Source organism: Cupressus sempervirens, chromosome 5, assembly GCF_028749045.1.
Source record: "Cupressus sempervirens isolate cs-2001-9-10 chromosome 5, ASM2874904v1, whole genome shotgun sequence".
Classification (NCBI taxonomy): domain Eukaryota; kingdom Viridiplantae; phylum Streptophyta; class Pinopsida; order Cupressales; family Cupressaceae; genus Cupressus; species Cupressus sempervirens.
This window is the reverse complement of record NC_143122.1, coordinates 463,633,126-463,661,100: the sequence shown is the minus strand read 5'-3', so window position 1 is coordinate 463,661,100 and position 27,975 is coordinate 463,633,126. Positions and strand designations below refer to the sequence as shown.

Below are 27,975 nucleotides of genomic sequence, written 5' to 3'. Positions count from 1 at the left end.
GTCATCTGATTTATAATACTGGAAGTACAGCGACGGATAAACCGAGGAAAGCTGCAGATAAGACACAGAAATAGACCTTCAAGCTACCCAAATGAAAAAAAAACTGTTAATTTGAATTGTTAAGAAGAAAATCGGAGGAAATTGCATGGAGAATGCCCTTAACTTGGGACAGGTGGGACATTCTTTTCCGTCATTTTTGGTGAAACAGGGGAACGTTAAAGTCATGAAATGGAGATTTATACAGAAACATCCCTCCCTTACCATCGATTTGTATTTGTCGGGAGCGCAGATGACCGCTCACAGCCAGCGAAGGCGGCCGAGATCCGGTGAGCGGCTGGGAAATGTTCTGTTTTGTATGGGAATATTTGTCAGTTTACTTGAACGATTTACAAGTGTAATGAGACCCGCTGGCTCGGAAAATGGTGGGGCAAGAGGTTTAGGCTTATATCGAAAGAACCGTGGGGGCTTCACAATTATCAGTGTGTGTGATGAATCACGATGACGAAAACTATGTTCAAGTTTGTCCTTATTTTGGAGGATGATCAGATTGGATGGCAACGCCATCTTATGGGCGAATTATTTTCTCTCTCATTCTCGATGGAAACTAGGTTAGCATTTGTCATTATGTTGGAGGAGGATCGGATTGGGTGGCAGAGCCATCCTATATCCAAATTAGTTTTCCTCTTTTTGGCTTTCATTATACCGTTCCTTTTTCCACGTCGCTGCTGCATACCTTTTTGGTCTCTCCATTTCTTATTCAGCGCAAAACACAATGCTGTTGGAATTTTACGAGCTTTGCCAAGGTATATGTATTTGTTTGTCAGTATTCTGGCAGCACTGGAAATTTCTCTTTTGAGCACTGGATTTGATGGAAGTCATTTAGCTATGGTTTTATTTTGGGTTCTGTCGATGATTGTTTTGGGTTGTTATCATAAATATCTTAGATAATAATTTGACTACTCTTAAGCTGCTGTTGCATGGTGTATTCACTGAATTCATGGACACCATCTAGATTGATGTGGCTCCAAGTAGATGTGCAGAGATAACTTATCTTGAAGACTAGAGGTTTAGCATAACCGGCAGTGAAATTGCCTCAACAGGCATCAATAATGAAGCTTTTTCACAGCAATTGACCTAGGCACCTCAGCCGGATTTAGGGTATCTTGGCATATTAAATTGAATGGACTAGGCTTGCCAAAAAGCTTCTGATGCACGCAAAAGCCTAGATAAGCTATGGTTTAAGTGTAAGTTGCGTAATCTGTGGGGGCTTGGTTCAGTTTTTAGCGGACAAATGGAGGTAAATTTAGTGTCCTTTTGACTGCTTGGCATGTTATCGGGAAGTTATAGATTTTTCAAATGTAAACCACTTCCAATTCTTTCACTTTCTGATGAAATATCTTAACTTGTTAAAAAGTTCTGTGCATCCTATCTTTGAATGAATAATTTTAATAACGTCCCCAAGGCCAAAGCAGCCCATGGAACCAACTGGAAAAACAAGCACACCCCTGAGACAAAGGGTGCAAGAACATTAGGCCTTTGGAAGCTGCTTCTTTAAGACAGCTCTTTGACAATGAATGTTGATCACTAAATTTGCTGTACTATCAGACTGTGTTTCCTCAAAAAGAGTACCTAAATTTCCTGTTTCTAGAATATCCTCATACCATATTTCGTTGATTGTTAGTCTTGTTATGAAGGCATGGACATTTGTTTGTATATAATCTTGAGCAATGTCGGCACAAGGCTCTTTTTCTTTCATTGCCTTCTGGACTTACTTTTTGCAGCTGTCTGGGACAACCCTGCTCTCTTATTTTTAAAAGTCATAAGATAACATTTCATGCACCATAATAGAAGATTATTCCAAATTTCAACCCATGTTCTTAGATCCTAAAATTTGATTCATTGCTTATATATTAATAGAACATGTTTATGAGCAGAAGCAAACACTGCATCTTAGTTCAGCATAACAGGTAACAATCCTATACTAAAGTTAACTGTGGTCGAAGGGGTCAGGCGGGAATAACAACCTCCAAAAGATTTGAAGAAGGTGAGGGAGAGAAGGCAGTTGTATGTAGGATTCAGGTATGTTGTCTCCTATTTCTAAAGGGCCACTGCTGCACTTGTCAGCTTAGTACCCTTCAGCTGAAGAGTACTCGGATCTTTTTCTTTGGAGTCATCTTGTCATCGTGCCATGCACATAGTCACAAGTTTTATGTAGCAGTGAGGAATGTGAGCTTTTTCTTTTTTCACTTCCTGCTTGTGTGTTTGGCTGCATGTTTTAGGAGTATCTGAAGATGGTCTTCTAAGCTGGATCACAAATTGACAATAAGTTTCACTGGGTGGTTAACTGCAGTTCAACTCTAGCTATTTGGGCTGATACCTTTATCCAGTTATTAATTCAAATTTCAAACACATAATAATAAGCCATGCAGGGATTCTTCTCTTGTGAATAAGTTTAAACAACTTGCAAAGGTGAATTGCACATCCAAAAACCAACCTTCACATCTAAAGAATAATCAGGGACTTGAGTGATTTCCTCTGTATTGCATCTTCCTTGAATTTGATGATGATTCTGGAATGGAAATATGAAATTTTCTTTAATGTGAGCCTCTAAACATCAAAGCCTTAATCTTAAGTATGCAATGGTTTGTGTTGATTTGGCTGGTAAAATCACAGTTAGATTTCTCCCAGAGGAAAGTTCAATTCCTGGGGATATGTTCTGCAATTTTTGGAGACACTAGTGTTTATTGATTCTACTTGTCAACAGGATTCGCAGCATAAAATGATAATTCAGGGACGAGCATTTAGAGTGGTGACATGTATAGCATGGGTGTATTATGGATGAATATCCTCTTTGAGTATCTCATAACTCAGTCATTTGATTTTTTTTGGGATTCTCCTTGAGGCTTTTGTAATTTTTTGCAAGGCGTTTTCCAATGAATAAATTAGGGAGAGTCGAGTTTCCACTGCCTTGAATTCCTTTGATCCAATAAGAAACCTGAAATTGTGTTATTCACCCAGACCGAGGAGACAACCTGATCAATGCAACACTAGACACTAGCAAAAAAATATTTTTTCAAATTTTGTTTCATCTTTAATTAAACATTGTCACAATTCTTCTCCTGTTCTCAATAGCTCTTGCATATTTCTAGTATTTCATGTGAAAGTTTATAATATTTATTCCCTTGAACAAGGAGAACAGATTTATAAGGCGGTCATTCTTCCTTCTGTTGTTATTTGACATCCGCTATAATCTAAGTTCCTGTGGAAGTATCAAGTGTCATTGGACTTAGCAATTCACTTTTAATTGTCATATTGTGGGCTGGAAAACAAATAGCTTTTCTTGAAACCACTCTCAGAATCTAGGGTTTTCCATATGCTTTAAAAAGGCTCAGATAACATTATGTGTACTGTATCATAACAACTGTAGAAGCTTATCTTACTATAAAAAGATTGAAAATAATAATGCTTAGTTTCTATATTACATTATGATGCTTGCAGGTTGAGCATGCATGCAAGCAATCATGTTGTACTGCTTCTAAACCAGGTGCCAAAAGATGAATTTTTTGACATCTAGCATGAATCATCAAAGAGTCGAAGTAAATGAACAAAGAGGATCAGGTCATTCAAGAGTTTCCAGTCCAGAACATAGCGCTGTTACATCATCTGGGGCAGGGTCAGCAAAGCAAAGACTACGTTGGACAACTGAGCTTCATGATCGATTTGTTGAAGCAGTTACCCAACTTGGAGGTCCTGATAGTAAGTAATTTATGGACATGTCACTTAGTCTATTAAAATTAGGGAAATGTATTTTTGTCAATTTTAACGTTTTGATCTTAAGGCATAAAGTTGTTCAGTTGATATTATGACTGCAAATATTGCTTGAAAGTTGCATGACACTACAGTTTTTGAGTATATGTTTAGATTTTTTTGGTTCTTGTTAGTTTGACATTCTTTCCTTCGATCAGGTAGAATGCTTTCACAACGATGAGATATTTTAGTATTTTCAAATATTTTGTGTATCATATCCAGTTGTACTTATTGTCACCGAGTAGCGCTAATTGCAAGCATGACAATGAACGAAATTCTAAGCTATATGTTTTTGCAGGACTTTATAAAATGAGCTTCACATATGCACAATTATCTTTTGAAGACTATTATACCTTATTATATTTGTTGCATGGCTATATAATTCAAGTATGTCCTGGGCTTTGGTAATGCTGATTGGGACTTTATGCATCAAACTCCATCCAAATGTGGTTTCAGTCAACTATAAGCTTGATGGTTAAGATCTGTTAATTTCTCTAATTCTTCTATTTCAGTTAAATGAGTGGGATAGATAAGTATTGTAATTGGTTATGGGTACGCCCTTAAGACCTCCTGCACCTGTACTGGGTACTTCTGGGTACAGGTTCAGCTGGGGGTATGCCCAGGTATGTGCTTAAGCATTCCCAGTTGTATGTGGGGCACACTAAGGCATTGACTGCCAAAAAGTAATGAAAAGGTACATTTTAAAACCTTATTTTTAGCATTGGAAAACCCTAAACCACCACTGAAAGAACCAGTTTGCCCAATACAAAGGTCACTATGCTCTTCACTGTTTCTTTTCTCATTTTGGCATTTTGAAGGACAGATGCTCTATATGATATTGTATATGACATAATATTGAATTTTGAACCATAAATTGACATATTGTTATATTTATCATTATTAGTTTGGTATTTGGCATTGATGAATGATGAAGTATCATACTATCAAATTCTTTTAGTATTACAACTCTTTATCTGAGCTAAGTGAGCTTGATTTACAACCTAGTTTGAAAAGTCATTTGTACAGGGACAAATATAATCTATTTACAACCTAATTATTAATTTAAAACATTTTTTGGTAACCAGCCCCGTGTTTCTATTGACTCTATCTTTCATACTATCTCCACAAGTAGCAATTTGCAAGACCCCATCACTAATGATCTTGAATGGTGTTACTTAGTGCTCGAGGTACTAAGGTGAAATTTCAGGACTTTTTGGGTGGTTTCTTATTCCAATATTACTCACTTTCAAGTGCACTTAAACATGGAGTTTCTCACACAATCAAGTTCACTTAGCTCTCTAAGACATTTCAAAATCTTATGCAAGTATTATCAACCATTCATTAGGAAGCTCTCTTGCTCTTTTTTTTCATTTATTTGCTGTTTTCACAATGCGTCATTATGTAATATCCATTTTCAGGAAATTGTTTTTAATACTGATTGATTCTTCATGATCCATAATTCATCAGTATTAAATTATTAATTCACAAGTACCTCGTGATCTTGAATAGTTCATTTGACACTAACTGTATCTATGAGGTGTGTACCCGGGGAACTAGGATGTCTGAAGAGTTCACTTTTCTATTAGTCAAGTTGGAGCATGCTTACTATGTAACTATCCCTAAAATCAAGGCACATGTATATTTCTCTCCCATTTGTTCCCCATCTGCAAACCCGTAAGCAAAAATTGTGCTTTAAAAGCATCAACTTGTATTTCTGATAGAGGGGAATCTTTTATAGAAAAGAAGTGCAGTAAGTTTTCCACAATTCAAAAATACAAAAATGGGAGTCAAAGAACATGGCAATATAGAGCTTCTAAACTTTGATCCTGAAACTCATGACCACCTGATTAATTGAACTATGACTGTACTTGATGAGCCAACCTAGTCGTTGTAGTGTTGTAAATAGGAATTAATTATGTGTAGCCAAACCAAAAGGATTTACAAAATAGGAGTAATGCATACTAAGAATGGTGTCCGACACTTTATCCCTATGGTAAAATAAGGAATGCACAAATATGTCTTTAGAAATACAAAAACAATAACTAGAGTTATCTACGAGGAGCATTGCCTAAATCATATGCTTGATCATAGCATAAATTAGAGTCATACCTTGAAGGTACTCAGATAGTTACTACCCAATAGATTCTCTCAATGTCAAGTGTCAAATGTATTATGTTTCATATAGAGGAGTCAGAGTTAGTCAATGGATAATTTACTGGTGTTTCATTCTTAAACTTTCATGGAAACAAGAAATCTGAAATGTTTCTTACATAGTCTATAAAATCTCAAGGTTTAATATCTATTGGAGAAAACCTAGTGCTTTTGTTAGAGTCCCTTTGTCATGTCCCCAAATAGGGGTATACATGATTTTTGCCCAAAGTAACAATACCACAACATAATTTGTCGACAAAATAAATCATATATATCTATTGAAATTTTAAAGTAAAGAAGGAAGTACAAGATTGTTTCTTGCAAGCTTTGTCTGAGCTTCCCAAAAACATATGTGAATACATCATTTTCTTCATAAACAAAGGTGACTAGTGAATCCTTTCCTTCGTGCCATCCTCAAAAAGAATGTTGGAAGTAATTTTAAAACTGTTTCAATTCTCCACTCAACCATCTCACAATACCACCCTAATAAGCGAATCTCTCTGCCATTCAATGCAGTGACATGACACTAAAAGTTTGCCATTCCTTGTCTTGTTCGCTGGGCAAGTAGCCAACATTAGATTTACAATTAAATAATTCCATTTTCAGCAAGCCACAAGATTGAAATAATCAAATCCTAAAGTTATCCAAACAAATTAAGGTGATGCGGAAAATACAAGGAGATGGTCTTAAATGATAGATTGATCAAAAAAAGGGTTGTCTTTGGGCTGAACAAAACATGACCGAGATACATGTTGGCATTGAAATCAATTAATAAACATATAGATGTAGTATAATAGAATTCAAGATATAATTACATTAAAATGCTTACTCATTTAAATGATACTAATAATTCATTTAAATAATATAACCAATTATATATGTCCAATTGTACATGATAATTCATAATAATTATTAAATGGCTGGATGTAAATTCTAAAGCAAACTTTTTCTATAAGATACACTTATTTAAAGGTAGGGTAGACCAAACTTAAGGAATGCAACATTATCGTCAACTCTTCAAGTGTCGCAATTAAGTAGTCCAAACAAAGTGCAAGTTGGAGCCAAGGCTAGTCTTATAACTAAGAGCTACTAGCGACACTACTCCAATGTCCTAGTGAAACCGAATCGCCTAGGTCTCACTAATCCTAGACTCATCAATCTTTGCCATTTCCCAAACATCTTTTCCCCATTGATCATAAAACATAACTGGTACAAGATGTTTACACCCTAGACTAACCGCATTGGTCTTGCACCCACTTGTCAAACAACTAGTCAATCTATAATCATAATATAGAATTCCCATCAAAAGTTCAAAACTCATAATGTAAAGCAACAATTACATCTATCTCAACCCGCTTGATCATATACAATAATATCAACCACAATCCATTGCATCTTAACATAAATTAAATGATCATCATTGCTAGATAATATACTCAAAACTACGATTTAACGAAATCCAAATTCCATTTAGGACACAATTTACAAAGCCATAGTTCTAAATTAAATCTAAAATCACTTAGTGCACAATTCACAAAACCACTGTTTTAAATTAAATTCAAAGCCATTTAGAGCACAATTTACGAAATTACTATTTTAAATTAAATCCAAAACCATGTAGGCCACAATATATAAAACTATTGTTTAAACTAAGCATTCAAGAGGGGTGTGACATATCTTCCCCCTTGTGAATCATAGGCCTCGATGATATAAAACCAAGTACAAGCAAATATTTACATTACATTGAAACAACATTATTCAACTTTAGCTAATTGATTGTAAACACTAAAGAGATAAGCAAACTGCTGTTGAATCTCATCGCAATCCTCCCAAGTTGTATTGTCTTTTGAGTATTGGTCCCATTGGACCTTACTTTGCTTGACTTCCCTATTGTGTAGGCGAAGCCTACATACATCGAGCACATTAATGGGCTTGAACATGACCACCTCTGTGTGTCGCATTTGTAATGAGTTCCAATCAATCGTATGAGAAAAACTTGACACATATTTCTTAAGATAAAAGACATGAAACACATTGTACGTCGTTGGGGATAGAGCAATCTTGCATGCGATTGAGTTGATAATCTCTAAAACCTCAAAGGGTCCAACATATCTAGGTGCTATTTTTGAGGATTTCCCAAAAGAGATGGCACTTTTCCAAGGCTTGACTCTTAGGAGTACTTTCTCTCCCGCCTCAAAGTGTCGAGGCGTATGCTTTGCACCTGCAAACCTTTTTTGGCCGATCAGTAGCTTCTTTTAATCCCTGTCAGATCATTTTGACATGCCCTTCCATTTCTGATAGCATTTCTGGACCAAATACAATAGATCCTCAAGGATTCGGTTGACTTGTTCTGTCTTTGGGTGATAGGCTGAACTAATATTTAGTTGAATTCCTAGGGCAGTAAAAGGGCTTTGCCAAAACCTAGAAGTCATTCTTGCATCTTTGTCTGAGATAACCATTTTTGGTACACCATGAAGTCTAAAGACTTCTTGAACAAATTTCCAGGCTATTACGGGTGCTCCATCCGTAAGAATTTCTGTTATAAAGTGTGCTACTTTTATGACTTTATCCACCACTACCAAGATAGCATTGTGCTTATTCCGTGACATAGGCAATCCTTGGACAATGTAAATATTAATCACCTGCCACTTCCATTCTGGAATAGAGTGAGGATAAAACAGATCTGTATGGTGTTAATGTTTGACTTTGACTCTCTGAGATTCAAGACAATTGGCGACAAATTTAGCTTCATCCCTCTTCAGGCCCTTCCAAAAGTACAAGGGCCTAACATCTACGAAGAGTCTAGTAACCCTTGCGTGTCGGGAGTAGGGAGCTGAATGAACTTTCCAAACTAGGTTTCTTAATTCTGTTGAGTTTGGGACATACATTCTTTCTTCAAACCTAAGCAAACCATTTGCTTCAAATCCGAATCCATCATATCTATGGTCTTCAGGGTTGATTTGAAGCCTCTCTAACTTGTTTATAAAATTTGTCATCCTCACAACTTTGAAAAACTTGTCTGAAATTTGTATGAATTACTGTTTGCATAAATATGTCATCTACTATTCAATGCATTGGCGCTTGGTTTCCTTCCCTTTTATATAACTGATTATCAGATATTAACTCCAACCATCTCCTTAGTCAAGCATTCAGGTTAGCTTGGGTGGAGTTATATTTCAACCCTTCATGATCTGATATGAGTTCCAATGGTTTTCCTAGCAAACAGTGACCACATTTTTGCAAGGCTAATGCATTAGTTACTACTAAAAACTGTCCTTCTGGGTCCGACACTTTTAGAATTGTTGTTGTGGTGAACTTCTCCTTTAGACAGTCAAAAGGCTTGCTGACATTTGTAAGTCCATCCAAATCTGTGATTGCATGAAACATTCAAAACAAATTTTCTATAATCTCCTATCAATCACATAAAACTTCTAACCTCTTGTTCCTTAATGAGAATGGGCCATTCAGATATTGCCTTGATTTTTAAGGGTTAGCTACCATCCCATTGTTGGAGATTATGTGACCTAACTACTGTATCTCTCTGGAAGAAGCACACTTAGAGGGTTTACCAAAAAGTTGGTGTTCGAGGAGACGCCACAGAAGAACATGAAGACGCTGCAAATATTCCTTCTCATTCCTGGAGTGAATTAGGATATCATCGAGGAACACAAGGACAAATTTATCCAAACAATCATGGAACACACTATTCATGAGATTTATAAAGGCGACTGGGGCATTGGTTAACCCAAACGGTAGAACCGTGAACTCATAATGGCCATATTGAGTCCTGAACGCCGTTTTGTGAATATCCTTATCTTTTAATCTTAGTTGGCGGTAACCCGACTGCAAATCTATATTGGAGAAAACAACTTCATGTATTTGATCAAAAAGATTGTCTATGTGGGGTAGCAGATATATGTTTCTTATGGTAACTTTATTTAGCATTCTATAGTCAATGCAAAGTCGGAGGGTACCATCTTTTTTCTTGATAAAAATGACTGGTGCTCCCCATGGTCATACACTAGGTCTATTTAGGCCTTTATCAAGCAATTCCTGTAACTGAACTTTCAACTCAACCAATTCTATAGTTGTCATCCTCTAGGGCACCTTAGATATAGTCTCTGCTCCTAATACAAGATCTATAGAGAAATCAAAAAATTCGTTCTGGGTGTAATCCAGGTAATTCCTCAGGAAAAACATCTTGGAAGTCACAAAGATAGGGGTACTTATCTTCAAATATCTCCTTGGGTTCTTCTTCCACCTTGTTTCCACTCGCTTCTCTTTTTTTGGTATTCTATAAGAGCCAGTCATCCAGGTAACTGACCTCTAAGGGTTCCTCTATCTCTTCCATCTTAACCACAAATGGGTGACAACCCTTCTTCTTCCTACGCCACAACTGAGAGAGGCTGAGAGTTGTCTTAAATTAACTTTTTGGTTTGATACCTTGAATGCACACAACATTACCTAAATCATCTAAACACTCAACTGTTTTGTTGAAGGAATCTACCCTTGCCCTATGCTTCAATAGCCATTTCATACCCAGAATTATGTCATAAGACCCTGGTCGTGCTACATAAAGATTAACTTAAATTGCGAAATTCAACCTTGGCCTCAAACAAGAACTGCTCTGCCCGAGTTCTATAGATTTGTTTGCATATTTTCTGTCTTTTTGGGAAACCTACTAAGACTTTTAGGGGGTATAAAGTTTTCTGTAGCCCGTTAGCTACTGCAATGTGGATCCTTTGTTAGAAGGTTGCTTGTTGGTTTGGGAGAGAATTTCTTTAAGATTGTCCACCCTGAGTCCTGGTGGGATACTGATTGGCATATTGTTTGCCTCTACAATTAAAACAACCTCCCAATGGTCTTTTCCTTTTGGTTGCCTTTCTTGACGATTTATTAACCATTTTATTGACAGAGGTTCCTTTTTGTTTCCTCAGTTATCTTGTCTATGCCCTTTGTATTTCTTATCCCCTCTAGATGTGGTCTCCACTCTATTTGTTTTCCTTTTGAAATATTGAGAAGTTTGTGACCACTTCTCTTTACCTCGACTCTTATCCCTCATAGAGTCATCTTTCTTAAGTTTTAGTTCCTGCCAAACAACCTTCTCATAGGCGGTGACAAGTTTAACCTGAAGGGTATCTCACACCCTTCTGCGCTTTGTACAGATAATTATCAACATCCTGGTAAGAACCAAAATGCCTTAGTCCGTTTAGGGTTTATATTGGATGTTGGCGAGCCCCAAGTCTAGTGTGGAACCCGGTGCTCTAATACCATATGTAATAGGCTAAAAAACTGATAAGAGAATGTAACGACTAGTTTGGCTAACAACCAGATATGAATACATAAATGCAAGAGAGGAAATTAATCTAAAATGTGATTTTTTTTTTTTGAAATTAAAAGAAATACACTTAAACATTTAGTATATCAGATTTTCACAATTGCTAGAAACTTGACTGGAAGTAAACAGTGAACCAATTCTGATTTTACAATTTATGTTACATGAATTTAATTTTTGTGTCAAGATACAAAAATGGGGTTAACTTACCAAGCTCAAGAAATGGGCTGTCACTGAAATCTTCTTGCTTCTTCCTCTTGCTAGGGGGAAAAGGTATCATCAGGGCATTTATCTGCCCAAACATGGATCGTAACTCAATCCTCCTTTGCGCACTTCTAACTGAAGTGGGCCCAATCCTCTACAAGGGATGAGGAGTGACTAGGACAAGTCTTCTGGGAACTGGTGCAAGAGTCCTACAACCTTAATCGGTAATACCCTACAGCTCCTGCTGTCTCGGTATGACACCTGATTAAAGATGTATCCGGAGTCTTAGGACTGACAAGCACTGGATTAGTGCACCTTGGCCAAGGATTCACCCATTATGAAGTCAGCCTCTCACCCTACCCCACTTTCACCCCGGCCACAACAGGCTATAGGAAAATTCAAGGATATGATTCACTCCTATGACTTCTAATCCTGAGGTATCTGGTCCAGCTATTACATATTCCAGCTGAAGACCCTCAACTTAATGTGGGCATTATTAGACGCATGTTATGTATCAATTAATCGTCAGATTTAACACCAGCTTGCTAACATGGAAGAATCTAGGTTTTATCATGCAAGAGATACTGAGCTTGAGTTCAAGACAATCTCATCAACCAGACAGTGCTTATTAGGTTCTATCTAAATCTCATAGGACAGCTTAAGTTTATTACAGATATGTCATGCACATCGACCCCGAAGGAAAGTTAGCCTCAAATGTTTAAGACAACATAGTTTATTGTAGTACCATGTTCCTTTAATTTAGTCAATCGAAATAAACACCAATTTTTTTTATACAGAAGTTGATAAGGTCCAGTTACAACTTGCTTTTGATTGTGCAAGACCAACTGGTTGTTCAGCTGATACAGCTGTTTCTACAGCCACTACTGCACTTATTTTTAGTGAAAATATAGAGAAAATAAGTAGTCTCTAAACTTGAGAAGATCTAGTTTCAGATCAGAAGAGGAGTCTGGTATTCTTATTGGTGACGAAAGTCATCCATCCGATTAATTTTTAATGTATAAACTAACTACTTCCTGCAAATTTAACAAAAAAATCCCTACTTAAACAGTTGCAGTTGCATGCACAGCTGTGCATATTCACACCAAGTGGAAGTGAAAGTAATAGATGTGGATAGTCTCTACAACTTTCTCGAGAATGTTCTACTTCTACCCTCTACAACAATGCTAGTTATGTCTGAAAGAGTAAGAGTCCATTGAGAATACTTAGGCTGTTCTTCAAGAGAGAGAAAACTAGAAAAAATCTTAATACTCTACCTAAAGTATAAGGAAAGAAGAGTTATTGAACTCTCAACACATGCATGCTACAGCTGAGAGGTTTTTTTTATTAATTCGAACCCAAGAAACTGGTTTGGAAAGCTGAGAATTCTTAGAAGTTCACAACAAGCTAACCAGAACCTCACATACATCTCCCTACAGCAGAACATTTCCGTTTGAAAAAGATTAGATTCATCAAAGCCTCTCAAGGAGTGAGGTAAAAGATAATGTGCCTGAAGACTTGAGGATGTTGAGGAAGAAGATTGTAGATGCTACATGTGTCTGTGTGTATATATAGACAAAAATTAAAGAAATATACATAATTATAAAACTAAATCATTTGATTGTATGATACTTTATCATTGACCAAAAAAAAGGAAAAAAATATTTTTCATGTCACTTTTTGTAACTGGCCTGTTGATGCGCTTGGAAGTGCCCCAGACGCATTCCATATGCACTCATTGTGCATTCAGGTGCATCCATAGTCCAGGATGTGCATTCTGGATGCATACAGACTGCACATCCAAACTGGTATGCATACCCAGGGTGTGCATCCAGTAACTAAGTTTCTACTTGCAAATTCTTTAAAGTTTTCCTTAGATTTAAACTAAATAAATATATTTGTCCTGCCCAAATTGGAAATGTTTCAATCAACTCCTACACTGTGTTCGGAAATCCTGTAAGAAACTACTTTATAGTAATATCTGTGGACCTAAATTTGGATTGGATCTAGTAAAAAAATATACAAAATGGAACTTCAATGTTGTTACACACGGATATCCATAAAGGAAAAGACGATAACTATTGATGTGAGATGATGTGTCACATATATTTATTGGGATGTGCATATTTGAGTACTAGCACGAGAGACATCAAATGGTGCTTGTAAAGATTATATTTACTAGACTAGATCATGTCAAATGTGATCCATTGGTCAACTTTGTTTGGTATCTTCCTTCTATTTTTGAAGGTTACTGAATTTGATGGTCTCAGGTTGTGTAGTCTCTTTTTTTTCTCATTTTCTTGTGTTCTCAAGGTTTCAAGCACATACTAGCACAAAAAACATCAATTGATGCTTATTAACACTCAAAGATCTATTTGCCAAACAAGATCTTGTCAATTGATATCCATTGGTCAAATTTGTTTAGCATCTTCCTCCTATTTTCCATTTGGTTACTGAAAATTATTGTCTAAGTTTGCACATGGTCTCTCTCTCTCATTGTTTTTTGGCTTGGAGATTCTTTAGGTTTCAAAGTATGCACTTAATGCTGAAGAGAATGGTAGGTATTTAGAGATTATTACCTATTTTTCGTATGGAGTACATTTTGCAACATCTTCATTTGATTTGTGAACTGTGTATTCTAAATTTCTAATACCTAGCTGCTGATGTTTCATAGGAGCCACACCGAAGGGCGTACTTAGGGTTATGGGCGTTCAAGATCTCACTATCTATCACGTTAAAAGTCATTTGCAGGTGCAGATCTTTACTTTTTAAAGTGGTATTATTTTGGTATATTTACTTTATTTTAGTATCTCTTGTGTTCACATTACTGATTTTTAGCACCATTCCAGAAATACCGACTTGCAAAATATGTACCCGAGTGTCGAGAAGGTACATTTGTATTTAAGGGCACACTGATAACTACTTTATTGTGATCAGGATAATATTGAGACAGTTTTTCTATTATAGTTTCTATTTTTTTGGTCTTTGACATAATTTTTGACAGTTTTCAATGTATCCTGATTTTTTTGTCCACTTTGTTTCCTTATAACAGGAGACAAATATGATAAGAGAAAGGCTTCTGAAGTTATACCAAACATAGATGCCACATCGTAAGTCTATTTCTTTTTTTAAATGTTGTGGGAATTGTTGTACATAATCAATTAGCCTACAATGTAGTAAAGAGAAATAATTACTAAAGACCACTTTTGCATATAAAACTCAGCTTTATAATTGAATAGGGTTATGGATGTGGAACTTTTCCTCATTAGTCTTATATCCTACAACTGTAGGACATAAGTTATGGTTATCACAAGCCTCTGTTAAGGGACCTCATTCTTATTGTGAAGACTCAATACCATTAATGTTCATCATTATTTTGTGTCATGTACCTGCTATTACAAGTTCTTCTTTCCTTGTACTGGCATAAAATATCAAAGTACCAACTAAAAAATTCAAAATACCAGTAATAAAAATACAAGGATGTAATATCCAAGGAAATGCAGATGTTTAACTTAACCAACCTGCATATTTGGGTGTATGACAGACACCCGAATTTCTCACAATAGACATGCTTTGATGTTCATAGCTGCAGTAGAGCTGAAGAGATTGGACCTCCAATCAATTTATGACGCCTGCAATGTTGTATGGAAATGAATACATGTATCAAAACAGATAGAAAATGATATAGAGACAACACATCCTTGTTTTTTTTGAAACAGGATACATTTAATTAACAAAACTGAAGTCTCAGGAAAAAATTAATCAGCATAAAAGTCTCCAAATATGCACCTAAGGATGAACAGTATGCTTGGAAAATTGTCTCATGTTCCTTTTCATTATGGGTATTGAGAAATACTTTCTATATTAGTTTAAGAAACGAAAATTTACATTAGTTTAATAACAAGAAGTTTATGCTGGGAGACTCTCTTACCATGAACTCTAGTAAAGCTAATTTTTGAGCCTACTTCCCAATTTGCAATGACTCAACCAGTTTTCCTAGTCTCTTAAAAGACAACTTTCACTGTCCAAGCCAACTACTAAAAATATTTCAATTCGCTTCAGCCTAGGAGATGAGTTCACATCAAAAATGGTCTTACATCTTGTTTTTGATAAGAATTCGAGGGCATTCAACTGCATCATGTACTATACCAATCTAATTCTGTGCTGTTGGAATGGGATTTTTACTTTTTATTTCGTTGGGTATGGGTTGGATCATATATTAATTGTATTTGATATCTATTACAGTGCATCTGTTTCATCTGTTTATATGTACTGTGGGTTGTATTTGAAGCTTAGCCAAGTCCTTTTGAATTTGTATTCATATCAGATACAGTGATATATGTATCCATAGAGAGAGGAAAGTGTATCCAGTAAAACACAAAATTCAACATCCTTCCTCCTAAGAAAATTGGTTTAAAAAAAAAATGATATGTGAAGGTTGACCATGTACATGAGTGACCTGAACTAAGATGGTTTTAGTGTTTCTGAAATATTTACAAGTATCTTAAGTAAGAATGTTAAGACTCAATGTGGCCTATGCAACACATATGGAATTCCAATGGCCCACAGCAATGTGTTTAAGCTCAATGTGGTCTATGAAAGAATACCTTTAGATTCAGTGTCCATTAACCTGTTTAAGTTCTCCTTAATAAGTTAGTTTGGTGGCCTCATACATGCATCTAATTTCCTTCATAGAATAAATAAATATTGTAAAGAATTTTTTGACTGGCAAATCATATGTAGGTGCATACAGTTGTTTATTGTTCTAGTATCTTGTTTACAATTATATAATCTACTGTACTAAGTAGAGCATAAAAAACTGTTTTAATTCAGTATTTTAATCAGCTCTTGAAGAAAGTGAACATTCTGTAAAATGTTTTCTTATCCAAGCATGAACAAATCACAGAAAAGGATTGAAGTTGACCCATGCATGCATAATCCCTTTATAGATGTCTCTACTGTCTGCACAGTTTTATGATCACAAATAAGAAATCCCATTTAATGCTGCTGCCTCTGCCCCAAATTTGTTAAGGACCATCTCTTTTTAAGTGTTTCATTTGCACCTGGCTCCAAGTATTTTGCATGTCAGTTGATGCTGGTCATGCATGAATGTCAGAGAGCAAACCTTGGTGGGGTTGCATTGCCTTGTCACTAAACTAGACCTGCCGGGTGTAGGAAGCTTAGGGGATGCTTTGGTATACTTAATTGAGGACCAGGTCTATTAAGTTTGATTATAATTTATGTTGCTCAACTAAACTAATCAAGATTAGTTAGTACATTGAAAGGGTTTGAATTTAAGTTGAAAGTTTGGAACGTTTGATGATAACCTCTTATATAGGTGAACTCATTCCTAATTCTGAAAGTATGAAGTTAGAACAAGATAACAAATTTATTGCTTAAAGACATTAAGTTTCTGCAATCAATGTGAATATGCTCAAATTTCTTTTGGATTCAAATGCATGTGGTTTTTTTGTAACAACGTTTCAGGTCACACTCCATGATCCATCATCAGGATGTGAGAGCAGAATGATGGATCATGGAGTCTGATTTGAAACGTTGATGCAAAAAAAATTGAACACAATTGAATCCAGAAGCAATTTGACAAAATTTATTTCTGCTATTTACATACATTGATTGTTGGCTGCTCTTATATTCTATTATAGAGTTGCATTAAGTTATTGTTAAACTGAAATGGCATACCTTTGCCGCAGCCCACTCATTTCCACAAAATTGACAATACATTAGAGGGAAAATAAACAAAATGTTCAAAGACATTCTGGACTATGTGATTTTGGGAAAATTATCTTGCAATCATTTCAATATGTTTTCTGAATATATGTTCAAGCTATGTGCGAAACATGGTCTTAATGCCATTCCAACTACTCCAAGAGTAGAAGGTTCAACCGACAAAATATATATTTGGTCATAAATACACATAATAGAAAATGGCCATAAATGTCTTGCTGACATTATGTGAAAGTGTTAACAAGCATAATGCATGAGGATAGTGAGAAATGTGATGCAATTCCATGAAGCCTAGAGAGAACAGGTTAGATACCAGGATACTGACATGCATAGCAAAGGAAACTGGATATCATCGTTCCTCTGAACAGAGTTTGCAAGATTGAAAACCTTTCTCAACCCGGTCATTCCCAAGGATGACACCTAAACTTTGCAAAAACTGCATGAACTACTTTTGCTTCTTGCTACCATCTGATACTCTAAAATGGGAGGGAGTTGATCTCAGCCAGTTGGGTTCTCTTCCAGCTTTAATGATTCAAAATAAAGCAGCAGGTCAAAGACTATGCCAAACGCTGAATACACAAGATTTTCTATTAAATCAGAAATATCAGAGCATAAATGCCAAATGGGAAAGAAAAAAGAAATGTCTTTAAAATGAATCAGAGTTATATATTTTAGTGGAATTGCCCAACATGTATACTAGCAAATTTGTGTCAGTTTGCTTCATACATTTATTTTGCGACTTACATATATGAATTGATTTTATTTATAATGCAACTGATACCGGCAGCTAATCAGCATCCTAGATGATTTCCAAACTCTAGCCGCCTTCCACGGACCGTAAGCGATAATTGCTAGCTCCTAAGTGGAAGCAAGTTTTTGTAGCTTGTATTCTTAGATTCTGTAAACTTTGTATCTAACCAAATAAAGGCATCTTATACCATTATTTCTCAGTTTATTATGCTACTTTGTATAAATCTTAAATTTCGGTCCGAATTGCTGGGAGTTACTAAGGTTGCGCTAACTTGTTATTGGGATAAGTTTTGTAGATCATTGTTGTAATTAAATAATACTAAAGTGCAATTGAGATTTTGTAGTTTTGAAGTGTGATATTAAATACAGTTGATTTAAATAATCAAGGTGATGGTTTCAGGAATATTGCAATCAATTTGCCCTGTTGTCCAAGCTGAATAGACTCAAACTCACTTGTACCATTGAGATTGTAGGCATGCACATATATACAAGTCCACATATTACACTTACTTTGTCAATGATTTTCTGTATAATGGTGTTAATGCTAGGTTGTGTTTACTATTCACTTGTCTTGACCTAATATTCTGTTGTTATGATTTACAGAGGAATTCAAATCACAGAAGCTCTTCAAATGCAAATGGAAGTGCAGAAGCGGCTTTATGAACAACTTGAGGTAGAATATCTTAAGATCTTCTATTTTTCTGGTTTATGATGATGTCTAATACTTGACACATGCCACTCCGGATCATCCTGTGTGCTGAATGAACTTCCACAAGTATCAACATGTCATCATAATATTCTCAGATGTATGAACATTTTTCTGTTTATTATATTTTTGGGTAATATTCAACAAAACTCTCGATTTCTGTCAGTCTTTTGCTTTTATAAATTATGAACATTTTTAAATCTCTTGCAACTGAAACATTTATACTTTCTAAATCTATGAACTGTTTATATCTTATGTGTTGAAATCTTTTCCTTTATCAAATGTTTCTACATCTTTGCAATATTTATTGTTTTAAAAACTAAGTTGTTTTGAATATATTATAATTGATACAAAAGTGGGAAAGCAATACATGAAAATGGCAGTACATTATTCCTTAATAAAGGATGAATATCAAATTAGTAAAGATTGTCACAATACAATTCGCAGAATTATTTGCAGTCTCTTGTGATCTCAACATGGTGCGATTACCAGTTATCTTACACACCTATTCACCTTTTTTCATATAATTATAGGTTACAATGAGAGACACAGTTATCTTTGGAACCCTAATAATTTGCTGTTCTGCACCCTTGATAAACCAGAGTTGTATAATTAACAGATTTAGTCAGCCAGACAAAAATTAGATAGTACTCAATGATCTACACACCAATCCAATAAGAAAAAATGGAAAATTGCACAGAACAGAACTGTTGTAACCATTCATTCAAGAAATATCTTTGATTTACAACAGGTCAGAGATTGATAGTGGCCTTGCTGCAATAATCCCCACTAATTATTTGAATATACATATGCGTGTGTGTGCGTGTCATATTTTTGCTTCCACAAATTATGAACATTTTTAAGTCTCTTGCAACTGAAAATTTATACTTTTTAAATCAATATACTGTGTATATCTTGTCTTATGTGTTGACATTTTTTTCCTTTTATCAAAGGTGTCTAGTTCTTTGCAATATTCATTGTTTTAGAAATTAAATTGTTTTGAATATATTATAATTGTTGCCAAAGTGGAAAAGGAATACATGAAAATGGTAGGACATTATTCCTTAATAAAGGATGAATAGCAAATTAGTAAAGATTGTGTCACAAGACCATTCTCAGAATTATTTGCATTCTCTTGTGATCTCAATGTGGTGCAATTACCAATTATCTTATATGCTTATTCACCATTTTTCTTATAATCCGAGATTGCTACGAGTGACATAGTTATGATTGGAACCCTTTTTTTTTTGGCAAAAGTGGCAAGCCACTAATATTTTATTAACAATGTTTAAAACTGGTTCAAAGGCTCATGGAGGAAAGAACCAAAAGAAAACCTCCAATCATTACCGAACACAAAAATAGAGATAAAAAATGTATGATATGATCTGTACAAAATATGCCAAACACCTTACTAAACCTATGGAATGATGATAATAGACGGCCTTTATAAAAATGGCCTTACAATTGAAACAAGCTCAAAGTCCATAATAGAAATATCTACAACTCTACCAAGCAAATATGCTACAATACTTTACTGAGTACCCGATCAACTGAGGACTAATTAGCCAATAAACTTGAAAGTCCATTACATTAGATACGTATCCTACCACAATGTCAGGTCACTCAATTATGAATACATCCATTTCAGAGTCTGATGTTGACATGTGCAATGTACAATCAAACAACATGCATACTGTCAATATGAAACCTGCAATTTAATGGGGGGATTGGAGGTAGACAGTTGCAATAACCAAACTTGTCCAGAAGTAGACACTTGCAGTAACCAAGCTTGTCCATTATGCAGATGGAGAACAAAATTGACTGCAGAATTGAGCGAGAACAAAACTGACTGCAGAATTGAGCATACATGTCATGTGTATGGTTTCTTAATTTCCCAACTATACAAGAACAGGCCTCATGCCCTCGTATTGAAGATGTGGGGACAACGGGCTCATCCCATACCAAACAAGTATTCCATCCAACAATATTAAAATTGACAAAATTTGGGAGGATTTTGAACATACCCAATTCACTCATTCCTCCATGGGTGCAATACCCATGTCACTTTCCGCTGGTAGGGCACCCGCATTACCATCCATGTTTTCCCCAATGGTCAAACTATGCAGGAATTCAGTAATTGTTTCAAGTTGGTGAAGATGAGCATCAGATTGAACCCCACTGTCATTATTCTCACCCGCATCGAGTACCCAATTTTGCATGGAACCCTATTTACTAGCTGTTCTGCACCCTTGATAACCCAGATTTCTATAATTAAGATTTAGTCAGTTAGACAAAGATTAAATAGTATTCAATAATCTACATACAGATCCAATAACATGAAATTGAAACTTGTATAGAACACAACTGTTGTAACTTCAGTTCATTCAAGAAATATCCTTGATTTACAACAGGTCAGAGAGTGATAGTGACCTTGCAGCAATAATCTCCACTATAAATTATATATATGTTAAACCTGGTGAAGACTGGCGGCAACCACTTACAAATCGCAGCGATCTGAATATTAGCTGGCCTGTAGGGAGCAGGAGCATCACTTTACTGGTGCAACTACGGTCATTTTGATGTCGAGTCTTAAGTTATAGAAGTCCATTTAGGGTCCATTGGGATCTTTTCAAATGGTTTAGGATGTTTGATTTGGATTAGAAATTCAAATTCTAGTTTTCCATCCAAAATGCACGTTTGAATTTCTAGGTGGTTTTGGCTTGTTAGAGTGTTAGAGGTTGGTCCTCAAGCCTAGAATTAGATCATGTCAAATAAAGTCTTGTTGGACCATGTTAAGTCATTTTTAAATGATAGGTTATGGTATAGGGCAGCAATTTCAAGCTTTTATGCATTTTTTTAGGGTTTTTCATTTTGTCAAGAAATCATGAAAAGAGATTAGGTTTTGAATAATTATTTTGTGGTTAATCTACACGAAAGGAATTAAAAAAGATTAGGTTTCGAGATGTTTGATTTGGATTAGGATTTCAAATTTTAGTTTTCTGTCCAAAATGCACATTTAAATTTCTAGACGATTCTTGGCTTGTTAGAGAGTTAAGAGGTTGGTCCTCAAGCATAGAATTAGATCAAGTATGTCAAATAAAGTCTTGTTAGAGCATGCTAAGTCATTTTGGTAAGTAATTTCAAGCTTTTATGTATGTTAAGAATTAAAGCGATTTCAAGTTTTTATACATTTTTTTGGTTTTTCATTTTGTTAAGAAGTCGTGAAAAAGAGATTAGGTTTCAAATAGTAATTATTTTGTGGTTAATCTACATGGAAGGAATGAAAAAAAGATTCTCCAGGAAGCTAAGGAGTTTTTTTTTTTTGTTGAAAATGCTTTGTTCTTGACAATATTTCACCTCCATCCCACAGCCCTTAAAACATCTTTTCTCCTAAAAACAAGGATTTTACCTGTCCCTAAGGAACATTAGAAAATACTTGAATTTTGCGATGGTTACGGAAAGAAATACATTTTTTTTTTGTTTTTGCTAAATATGGGGCTGAAGCAGAAGATTTATATCAAAATACAAACCAAAATGCATATGAAAGTCAAATATTTTTTGCTTTAATGTTAAAGGCTTCAACTGGAAAGCGGCTTCTTTCCAAACTGTATAATATCTTGATAGTTAATATAATAATATTCCATTCAAAACTTGAAGAGCCGATTTTAATCAATTGTATGTGAAATTCTCTTAAAATGTCCAGTGCACAGAAAAATGAAAATATTGATAATTTTTTATTTACATTGCACAATTTTGTGCGAATTGTTCTTCAAACAACTTTCTGTTACATTAAACTACTCTAAAGTTCTTGAAGTGGCTCGCATGCAGGTACAAAAGCATTTAAAGTTGAGGATTGACGCTCAAGGGAGGTATTTAGAAAAGATTATGGAAGAACATCAAACAGGTCCGCCCAAGTCTCAAACAGCTTCTTCCCCTACATCACCTTTTCATGAACCCAATGAAAATGCTGAAGGAAGTGCAAGGCAGGATGGCAGAGAACATGAAGTAGCTGTCAATAGGATGCCACATCTTATATCCCAAAATGATAGAAATGCTACTGTTGCTTCTTCAATTGTGGAGAAACAGCAGGAGACTTCATTGCTATATGAGAGAGAATCATCCCCAAACATTAGAGAGTTTGGCACAGTTCAAAAACGAATACGAGTTGATGATAATATAGGGCAGCAAACACATGAGAGTATAATGTATCAGAAGCATTTGCCTTTGGGTCCAAATTACCAGAGCATTATGTTGTGTTCAGGTCCCCAGTTTGATTTTCCTACTGACTTGCAATCTCAACAGCTAGAAGCACATGCATCAGCACCAGAGCCCCATCCAACCCTATTTGGTTCAACTCCAAATTCTCTTGTTGTATCTGAAGCTGAATTCTCGAATGTTCTAAATAACATGGGCAATAACCATAGTATGCTCTCATTGCAACCTGGTTTGTATCAGCCATCATGGATATAAAAACCCGATGCCATAAGAAAATGAATGCCCATATAAATGGAAGGCTTCAAGGTGCTTGTCTCAAGCTGATTAAAAGGCTAGATCGATACCAACATTGTGATTTGCAATACAGGTGAAATTTACTTGTCAAAGTTGAGCAGTACCATATTTATGCATGCTTTGCCATCTTCATGGTCAATGGAGTGAACAGATCTTTAATTTCACTTTGGTTCGATATGTCAGTCATGCTGAGTAAGACCTCTCTTTAATGGTTTCAAGCTCAATAAAGAAGGTAGCCATGGCTTGTATTATAACTGATGATATATTCACCTTATTCAAAATTTCTGTAAGGTTGTTATTACCTGTAGTTTTATTTGACAAAATCAGAGGTATTTCTTCACACTGGCGAATTCGGGCTGGCATTAAGTTGTCTAGCCATTTCTCCATGCAATTGTTTTAATGGGAGGAGATAAAAATAATGGTCTACTGGGTTGGAAACCGCTTTAGTATGGGATCAAATGATAAGTTTGGTTACCAAGCTCATTACACCCATTATGTTTTTCTCCAATGTTGAATGCAACTTTCAAGCTGTGATTACTTTCATCTAAATAGTGTACTAACTATGATTTGAGTTGAGTTTAGGATTTTAAAAATTATATCTAAAAAGCTTTAAAGCAGAAATTTCCTTTGGTTATTTGTGCAAGATAGTATAGGTCAATTCATATAGTGCTCAACCTTGGGCTTGAATTTGTGGCAATGCAAGCTTTACCACTGTAGCATATATACCCATTTTTAATATTGTGGATTTTTTAATTGATTATTGTCATTAAATTTAATAAGAAGTTTATTATGTATTGTTGCATCATTTTTTATTTTATTTTTGATCGGTAAACGGCCCAAGCCTAGATTAATTCTTATTATTTGTTGGAATTAATTACTATTATATGTAAAGCATTCTTGTTGCATAAATTATTTAATAATAAAATAGAAGAATTAAAAAAATCATGTCATATTATGTCAACTATTTCACTACCTATTGTGGCCTATCTAATGCATATTTTGTTGATTTATAAATTTTCTTATATGTAAAGACTTTTTATCAGTGTAACAATCAATTTGTAGGTTGAATGATGAAGAATGGAAATTGAAAGCAAACAAGAAAGCACGATTAAATTTATAGATAAATGAAGAGATTACATAGGGCTACAGATATTCAAAATGAAGTGCTCTTCACTTCTCAATCTTTAAAAGAAAATTCCAATTGAGCCAACCCTAAGCTCTACCCTAAAATCAACCCATTCGCCAAACTTAGAATTGTTCTAGTGCTTCTAATGACCAAAATTAGACAAGAAATAGTATGATAATTAATCTGGTCTATAACATAAAGATGAAGGTGGCAATTATCATTTATGATTTTTTAGAAAGAAATTTAATCAATATTGTATTATCCATAACAAGAACAATTAGCTATTCTTTAATAAAATTTAACTTGACATTTCTTTGACAAAGCAACCATTAAAAGCTCCAATTGTTTTCTAAAAAACATTGTAATGGGTGATCAATACATTAACATTTTTATGTCAACTAATCTACACAAGGCATGTGCTTGAAATAGGATAGGTGACAAGGCAAGAAAGCATGCACCATGACTAGGTAGTTGTTTTTCTAGTGTGCAATAAGCTAGTTATTAAGAAAGACGATAACCAGCTATACCACTAACTTATGAAGTTAAGGTTGGACACTAAAATACTAACATAAAGTGGGAAACAATAGAACAATTATGCCAAGGAGAGAAAAAGACCAATAGTGAACGCAATTGGATTTTGAATGAATTTTAGTATGAGAATGTTGGAAACAATGTTTTGGAGCTTTTATAGAACTATTGGATCAGTTTGAAATGAATTAACCGAGCCTCCGTAATTCAACATGACACATACTCTTAGGAAAATTGTGTTGTTATTAGCACTAGGGATGTTAGGATGACAATCTAGCTTAGAATTTTTTGTAAATATATGAAATCCACCATGCTTGGTTGCTTGCAAAAGCAAAAGAATAATTTAAAATGGGAAAAGGGCAACAAATAAAACCCAATAAAAAAGCAAGTAAACACATATAATGAGGAGAGATAACTAAACATTTAAAGTTCAATGCTTGAGGGAAGACAAAAATAAAATATGTGAACATGTTTGAAAAATAAGTTTTTGGATCCTTTTTGCTCCCTTTGTTTTCCTCCTGTCTAGACCTTTCTTTGATTCGTGTCTTAGATTGCTTTCCTTTTCCATGCTTCTCTTCCTCTCCTTTTCTTTCTTCCATTTTTTTTCCACGATTCTTCTAGGTTTAATATATTATATCTTTTTTTTTTTTTTTTCCTCTTATATATGTCGTTTTTACTTTTGTTTGCTATTCCTTTTATATAATATTATCATTTTAATATATGGTTTTCTTGTTATGAAATTTGCTTATAGAAGTAAAAATGTAAAAAATATAGAAAATTGAAGCATTCAATTCAATGACTAATGAAGAAGAAAATAATGAAGACACCAACATGGATGAGGTGAATGCATGTAAATAGGAAAATATTGAATGTGAAAGAAATCAACAATATTGAAAATGGAATTATAGAAAGAAATTAAAGTAAGTCTTCAATTACACGTAATAATATTAGATTTTATAAATGAAAAGAAACGCCTTGGCATCCTTCATGGTAAAATTCCCAGAGACAAACTACAATCTATTCAAACATATAATATAAACTGTTTAGTTAAGATTTCAATATTAGTTTAACTTTTTAATTAGTTTTGAGGTATGTTTACTTTTGCTAATGCTATTAATTCTATTAGAAAAAAGAGTTGGTCAAAAGATAAGAACGCCACATAGAATTTTAACAAATGCTTTAGTTAATAAATAAATTGTTGTGTAAAAGAATGATAAGTGAATTTAAATATAAATATTAAAACTTTGAGAAGATTGGTAAAAGAAGAACGTTTGAAGATGATCTAATGACCAATGTTAGGCTTTTAGTAATAGACTCCCAAGGTTTGATAAGAAATTAAATCTTTAATTGGAAAATACTAACATTATAATATGAAGGTCCCATTTATAGCTAGAGATGTTTTAAAGTTTAGAGTAGGATAACAAATTTGTAATTCAAATTTAAAACGTTTATTAGATTTTGATTTAAAACTTAAATGATTCAATTAAAAATCAAATATCATTTTAGAAACATTAATTTTAGCATCTAAAACTTAATAAACATAAATTTATTATATTTATATTAAAAAACAACAAAAATTATGTTGTTGTCCCTCATACAACCAACCAAGAAGGCTTGGAAGAAAGAGCATAGGGAGCATGTTAACAACATGCTAGCAATATAAAAATATGAATTTATTATTATTGTAGAGCTCACACACACACACACACACACACACACACACACACACACACACACACACACACACATTACTTTGTACACTAACCAAATTATGTAAGAATACTGTATTAATGTCACTTGGGAAAATTAAGTTGTTTACAACAAATCATTTTGTGAAACATCTAATGGACAAATAATTTATTCAATATATACCAAATGAAAGGATGTCAATACTAAACCTAAATTATATCAAGTATGTAAGAAAGTCCTCTTTCATTCAATGTTAATTGATTTAAGATATGCAATATGAATGTAAATTGAATCAATTGATTAAACAAAAAGAGTAAGATAAAACAGGTGCTAAATGTATGCAATCACTCCAACTGAAATATGAAAATGGATCTATGCTAAAAGGTGAAATTAATGATGAAGGACTTACCTATGAGCATGAATGCTGATGATACTACATTGGGGGAGTATCCTAAGCATTGGAGAGTATGGACATGTTACATTCATGATTGTTGTTGTCATTGATATCAACAAAGCATTAAGTCTGTGAAGATTGGCAAAGTAGCAGACATAGAGCTTCATTGTAAGGACAAGGTTTTTGATTGTCTGTTGATGCACATTCATTGACATGTTCAATATAGTGTCTTGACATGAAGGTTCAATGCGCAACACATAAGTCGAAGATGTATAGAAGTTGTACCTAATTTACAAAGAACAATACAGAGATAGAGTACTTGAGAAGCGGTTTCCAATGTTTGCATTATATCCTTTGATAGTGATATAATCTATTGATGCATGGTTAGCCAGTGATAGTCTGATAGTAATGTCAGCAAGTGCGCAGGTCTTGAAGTCACACATGTGAAGTTTTGTATATACTATGAGCCGACAGTGCTATTATAATTGTGAATTAATTAATTATCTTATTATAATTAATTGGGAGAGCCTCAAGGCCGACTCAAGGAATTGTTTTAAAGATATGGTATAAAGGAAAGATGTTTTGCTTGTTTGTAAATAGTATCAAGTATTGTATTGAGTGCGATGTGCGAAAAGGAGCAGAGTGTTTATTGAATGCGAGTAAGTGATCCAAGGGATTATTGGATGCGAGTTTTGTGATCTAGTTACAAGATCAGAAGGAGCGAAATTCTGGTTGATATGACAGAGAAAGAGGGAGGAAGTACAATTCATTTCTAATTCTACAAGGAATAATACATAGATAATTTGGATAGCACTGGGGTAAAAGCATAGATCTCTGTCACCGTTTATGATACCAAAACCTGTTTTGGTCAAATCTCATTTCTCTATGAAAACTCAATTTTTTTCAAAAACTAAAAATACCCTTTTATAGATCACAGATTCAATATCATCATTATATAAATATTTGAGTGTTTTGATTAGTTATAATATGTTATAATCTCAAAATATTATAAATTGATATTTCAACATTTCAGA

At 34.5% G+C, this 27,975-nt stretch overlaps 1 protein-coding gene across 3 annotated transcripts; it reads left to right on the top strand.

Annotated features, from left to right (window-relative positions):
• LOC149556776 (uncharacterized) lies at positions 1–23,753 on the top strand. Of its 3 annotated transcripts, none has more exons than XM_089831302.1 (7): positions 1–803; positions 3,499–3,756; positions 14,169–14,245; positions 14,344–14,383; positions 14,547–14,604; positions 18,593–18,662; positions 22,524–23,753. In XM_089831302.1, exons 2-7 carry the CDS (start codon positions 3,555–3,557, stop codon positions 23,163–23,165), a joined length of 1,089 nt encoding a protein of 362 aa, XP_089687428.1. In that variant the 5' UTR covers positions 1–803; positions 3,499–3,554; the 3' UTR covers positions 23,166–23,753. The 3 variants fall into 3 exon arrangements, with proteins under 3 accessions (XP_089687428.1, XP_089687429.1, XP_089687427.1); XM_089831303.1 differs by having other exon boundaries at positions 783–1,297; XM_089831301.1 differs by lacking the exon at positions 1–803 and having other exon boundaries at positions 3,561–3,756.
• The last annotated feature ends 4,222 nt before the right edge of the window (positions 23,754–27,975 follow it).